Raw genomic sequence first — 6,134 nt, forward strand, 5'->3', positions numbered from 1 at the left:
ACTCATACGATTTTTTAACACTCATAAACTCAACCCTATGATCATCGCTCCGCTCCTACACACGGCCTAAAATGTATTTACAGTGACAGGATGACGAGTCGAGATAGGCTGTGTCTAGAGATTATTGTCATTTATTTGGTCAGTTCAGGAGGAATAATAGTGAAAAGTACATGCTACATCAGTAACAATTTTCAAATTACAGCGCCATCCATTGATTATAAAAAAAACAATAGTGAAAGTGATGGCACTGTTTCGTCTGCCCTTTTTGTGAAAACAGCAAATTCAGGCCATTTTTTTTCCAAATTCATTTTTATACCTATTTCGCTTAGGTGTCAAGACATGAAATATATAAATACGTAATATACAAAGCTAACAGACTCAAAATAATACAGTACGATCACATCATGTGATGCTTACAAGCAATGTGATATTAGATAGGAAAAAATATTAAAGTAAAAAATTACTTTTCAATTATAGAATTAACTAAATTTGGATTTTATGACTACAATCAACGTTAAATTAAATAATATAATCATCTACAGACATGACTGGTTGCTTAGTTCGGAATACAATAGCGTATTGGTGAACTAAATAATGACAAAATAGCACATATCGACCTCAGCACCGAGGCCCGTTGCATCGCATTTCAAATGTACACGAATCGAATTTGCACCTTATAAAATGTAACAAATTATGTATAGTTAATATTATTGTTCATTATATACAAAATGCAGAGCCCCGCGCGTCTCGCCGTCGTAAGGCAATTTGTATGTAAGCTAATAATATAGTTATACATATTTACAAAAGACGTTTCGGCAGTAAGTTACGACAGCACCTGCACGTTTGTTAGAATTCGTTTAGTGAAGCGCGCTACAAATTACAATCTAACAACGTAACGTAAATATATCGATCATTGTTGCGTCGTCGGTACGATAAAATTTAACATCAACAGATAAACGTAATAGGCCAATAAACGAGTACGATCAGTCCGAGACTTAAAAAAATTCAACTTACAATAATCACTCTTGATAAATCGTTCCTAAAGTAAAAACTAATGATATGAATGTTAAAAATTTTGACTATCTAATATTAAAATAATAATAATTTGCGTCGGGGCGGCGGCGGGGCTCGCGCGGCAGCTAACGTTTGTGTTACGTCTGACGTACACTCAGTATACGCCTCATTTCTCAATCTTGTTCTGGTGGAGTATCAAGACGAAAAATTTGCTAAAACCACTATAGAAACTTATCATAAAACTACATATTATACAAGAGTAGATTAAGAATACTAGACTTTATATTTTTTTATTAAACATGCCTTCTACGGTCTTCTGTTCTGTTGCTTCTGCTGAGTTTGAATGCGTTATAGATGGACGGCCTAATGTGCTAAGTTTTTTTGTTTGTTTTATATATTTTATACTAAAATAAGCGAAATAAAATTCCTTATGTCTAAGAGATCGTTCAATCAGACATGATTCCATTGAATCTAGGATAGTTTATTCATTCAATACGAGCGAAACAGCAATTTTTTTATTATTACTTTAATTAATTAGACAAAATATCTTTTAGATTTGTCTTCATGCGTTGCCAGAATCAACAGAACGAGAGACGTGTTGTGAGTAAAATTACTAATAAAAGAAGCGTTTCATTCTCACGTGATTGCATTATCATTAAAACATCATGCTATCGGCACACAAACTCGCGAATAACCTCTTTGTTAACATCATACAATATACTTTATTTCGACAGCAGTATGTTTCTGGTGCGACCTTGCGATCCATTCGTAGGCACACATATCAAATGTGTATGTATATTCTACAAGTAAATAAAATTAATCAAGGGAATACTGTATAAATGGAGTATTTTATATTTTCTTCGATATGCAACCTCATGTAAAGTGAATAAGATGGTCGGATGAAATGTACAAAAACCAGAAACACACTGATGGACCACGCAGTGGAGACGATAGCTTCGTTTTGATCACCGATTTAGTCAAGTGTAATATCTTCGGATAGTGATCAAAGCGAAGGACCATACCGTAGTCTACCGCGCGTCATTGTTAATATTTACGGAGTGCAATAAACTTAATAGTGTAATAGAATAGGAAACGCCCTCCCGAACCATCGTCGACTACTAAATACTGACGCACTTTCGTTTGGAAGACAACATAAAATACGTTAATTACAAATTAAATTTGGCTTCAAGCACACGGATAATGCCACGTTAAAGCCCAGGGATCGCTCGTCCGCGGGAGGGCAGATACAGTCTCAGTAATTACAATGGTTTTGTGGAATAGTTGGTGCTGTTGCCAAAGGCCCCGACGTCGGAAGCGGCTGTAGAGAGCATGACACTGCGGGCGAGCCAAGTGTCGCTAATATCTATTCATCTATTGCGACTAATGTTAACATGAAACAGCGACAAGCTTCGTTTGGTTATCAACTCGTGACGTCTGCGTAGAGGTACTCATATAAATGACCAAAAAAATGATGGCCCAAAATAAAAATAAATTGCATCGCCCTGGGTAAAATAAAAAGCAACCGGCGCACGTTTAGGCCGACGAGGTTATAAAATTGAAAATGTGGTTCGTAGGCCTAATATGGCTATTGTGAAGTCACGTCACACGCCCGAGTGATATCGTCCGAAGCGGGCGCTGCGGGATAACTCCGAAAACCGTCCGAAATTTCGAAGTAGCCATCAATCTCACGCAAAGCGAGATGTCAGTTTATGACACCCTGCAAACTACATACGTTTAGTTGGCCGATAGTTTGATCAGTTTCCAATTTGTACAAGAGGAATCGACCGATACCAATTAATCAGTATCGCATGCGCACTTTCATACAAATTCATACTCATTAACAGCCCGATCACTATCGGTCGACAAACAGTCTGTAGTTCGGAGTGTCAGAGACAGTGACAGATAGACCCGAAACTTCATAAACATCGTTTCGGAGCAACCCAGCCGGACTAGGATGCGCGCCGTGATAAAATCTTATCGATCTTAGACGACAAACGTATTTATCGCGCATTTTTTTATGCAGGACAAGGCAGGTATTTGACCGCAATCGTACCAGTAGCCTTATTCACGTAACAAAACTTCAACGACAACAAAATACTGGAGTTGCGATCCTATCGAGTAATCATTCTATCGAAAATGACCCTTGTGAATAAGGATTTAGAACTGTTTTTCAATGAGACGACTTTTGAACGTCAGCGAGATCTTGACTGTCAAAATACGTGAATTAGGCCCCTGGTGTTACGTAAGATGCAGTCTAGGATGGTACATATCTGCCCTGTTAACTATTCACTCTCGCCAAATCGATAAAATGGCGCGACAAAGCATATCGCGGCGTGCTTCCTAGCCCTAGTTCAAGTTTCTACCTAGCGGGGGGGCTACACGAGACCGGGAAAAGGGAGAGGGTCAACCTGGGCAGCGACTCGGGCGGTTTGGCAACAGCGGCGCGGCGCGACTAAAGCGAGCCGGCGGGGAACGACGCCGACGAGTTGGAGTGCGCCAGGGACAGCATGGAGCCCGAGAGTGACTGCTCCTCCTCGCCGTAGCCCTCCCGGCTGCCTTCCGCTATCGCCATAGCGCTGGAATTAACACAAGCATTATGAAATCTAATCCATCTCTCCAATAACTAGTTACATAGTAGTCACGATTTCGTAATCCGTTCTGTGACTGCTATTAAAAAATCCGTAGTTCGTACTGCATGCAGATTTTTTTAACAATATTTATAGATCGCGCAACGAAAGTTGAAGCGAACACCATGAGTTTACATGTGCGTCACCGCTAACGAGCGCGTCAAAAAATGTATGACGATTTTAGTTCTTGAAATTTCGTTACATTCCCTCTAATATAGTCGAGTGAAGTGATGGCTGGTTCACTCGTCATGTCTGTGAACAGGCGCTGCTTTCGGGGACTGGTCAATCCCAAGTTATTCAAATTTATGTATGCGAGTCATTTCTACTAGTACCTTAATATGTAAGTCTAGATATTAGCACGTCACTACCTTGTTTAATATACCACGCAATCTTGTATACCCATTCTTATGATACACCATACAAGAATGCATGGTAAATTCAGTGAACTGCTCCTGAATCGAATTTACCTACTACTACTATTTCTATTTATTTATATTAACCGGCATACAGTGGTGACTGAGTTTGTTGCGGCGCTTCTTCTCAGCACTTGCCAAATGTTGGTCTCGAAGCGCTGGTAGGGTAAAAAGATTAATGAGAGGCTCTTTAAGAGCATAATTATGACGATTTGTAAGAACTATTTATTAGTCTAAACAAATAAAGAAATTTTGACTTTTGACTTTGAAAGTAACCTTTAGGGGCGCTGTGCAATCTGTCACACATTTCATGTCATTTTTTCAATCTTTGGCCTCAACTCTCTTTGCGCGATCTGTAGTAGTTTTGAAGTCATGCAGGCATCTATAGGATACCACAGCCTTACGTAAGTAAGTGCGTAGTTACCTGAAGCCGAGGCGCGCGCTCTCGTTGTCGAAGTGGTCGAGCTCGCGCTCGTGGCGGTCGTGCAGCAGCCGCGTGCGCTCGGCGCGGTCCGCCACGAACTGCGCGCACTCCGACTCCATCTGCGAACACATACATTGTTATTACGCCGTGCTGCGATAGATCTTCCTTCATGAATCAGGGATATCATCTATATCAGGGAAAGCTGCTTCTTTGTAGTCTTTCCCCAGCTATTACAAGACCCGCAGAGAAGTCACTGTAAGACCTCATATAAGACAGCAATACTTAAACCTAATTATCAACCTCCCTGTCGCAAGGATATATATAAAAGAAATGCATATAACACGAGTATGGTTATGTATAATCTACTACCGGAAGAACTTAAAGTACTCCAAGGCCCTATATTCAAAAGCAGATTGACTTGCTGGCTTTTGGACAAATGTTTTTATAGTTATAAGGAATATTTTAATTGGCGACATTGATACTATTAATTTAATTTTACATTGACATTTTCTTAATTATTTGACATTAATACTATTGAATCCTGTAATTTTTGCACGTCTGCGAGCAGACTAAACACATGATCCTATTTAATATTGTCACCCTGTATTACTGTGTTTTTGGCAAATAAACGTTTTGAATTTGAATTTTGAACTGATTATCCGCGATCACGCACTTTGGGAATGTAACCTCTATGACGAAGCTCGACAGAAGATGCTGGATGCGATACGGAGAGCCGAGCAAGGACCTGTTTATCACCAGGACCTCACGAGTAGTCGCAGTAACTGGATCGCGCTGCGCGAGTTCGCGCACTCCTGGCACACAATCAGGCGAAGTTATGAGAAGAAGTGATGACATTTATCAACGATAGCAGCCCGACGCGAAGTACCGTATTTGTGGTGTCAAGCCCCAGAAAGGCGAGAATTGACTATGAGAAGGGATATGGATCAAATAAATTTGTAGGGAGTCAAGCAAAGAGCCCAGAGCAAGTACCCGCGCGCTCTCCCGAGATTCGGTTCGTACGCCGTGAGGCAGGAAGAACCATGGGTGGTGGTGGGTTATGATGAACTAATTATAGCGCTCAGATTTCAGTGTCAGATAAGTTTTAAGGCGGAGATGGTCAAAGCGAGGACCATGAGAAATCTTTTTTAGCTATGGTGTATCTACCGATGCTGCACGGGGTTTGCTGCATTGAACGCGTGCGAATACGTTTAGCGCGATTTGACACTTGTCACTTCTTAGCTTTAATCAGCTTGCGAGGCAGTCACATCTCTGTACAGTGGTAAAATCTAGATGAGACGAGAATGTGTGAATAAATTCTATTGGTGGTTAAAAGGTTCCGCTTCGGGACCCCCCACATTAGCGTCCTTTCAACGTCGTCTCACCAGCGCCTGCGCAGCCGCGACGCATTAGTGGGGAAGGCCTTTGGTAGAGTCAATAGCATCGCGAACGCATTGCCAACCAATGACATCGCCGCGTCGTTAGTTTTCATATTTGTTTTTAGTCGCATTGTAAATGTACAATTAGCATCCGGTTGGTAAGATTCGTAATAGCCCTTAGCCCGTAGTGTGNTGAATACGGATTTAGAACTGTGTTAAATTGGGAGACTTTTGAACGTCAGCGAGATCTTGACTGTCAAAATACGTGAATTAGGCCACT

The 6,134-nt window shown here is 40.9% G+C and overlaps 1 protein-coding gene across 1 annotated transcript; it reads right to left on the bottom strand.

Annotated features, from left to right (window-relative positions):
* Positions 1-3,261: 3,261 nt before the first annotated feature.
* Positions 3,262-4,600, bottom strand: LOC114350593 (serine/threonine-protein kinase Tao-like). Its single transcript, XM_028301438.1, has 2 exons — positions 4,479-4,600; positions 3,262-3,590 (listed from the first exon to the last, which is right to left on the bottom strand). The coding sequence occupies exons 1-2, from the start codon at positions 4,595-4,597 to the stop codon at positions 3,467-3,469; spliced, it is 243 nt and encodes an 80-aa protein (XP_028157239.1). The 5' UTR covers positions 4,598-4,600; the 3' UTR covers positions 3,262-3,466.
* Between the last annotated feature and the right edge of the window lie 1,534 nt (positions 4,601-6,134).

Source organism: Ostrinia furnacalis, unplaced genomic scaffold (genome assembly GCF_004193835.3).
Source record: "Ostrinia furnacalis isolate ACB-3 unplaced genomic scaffold, ASM419383v2 OfSCF0922, whole genome shotgun sequence".
NCBI classification, from domain to species: domain Eukaryota; kingdom Metazoa; phylum Arthropoda; class Insecta; order Lepidoptera; family Crambidae; genus Ostrinia; species Ostrinia furnacalis.

What these genes read in the sequence shown, in the direction of transcription:
- LOC114350593 (XM_028301438.1), bottom strand. Translation starts at nt 4,597, where the DNA reads ATGGAGTCGGAGTGCGCGCAGTTCGTGGCGGACCGCGCCGAGCGCACG. An exon ending in AGCGCGCGCCTCGGCTTCAG is followed by an intron (nt 3,591 to 4,478) that starts GTAACTACGCAC and finishes TGTTAATTCCAG; the next exon opens with CGCTATGGCGATAGCGGAAG.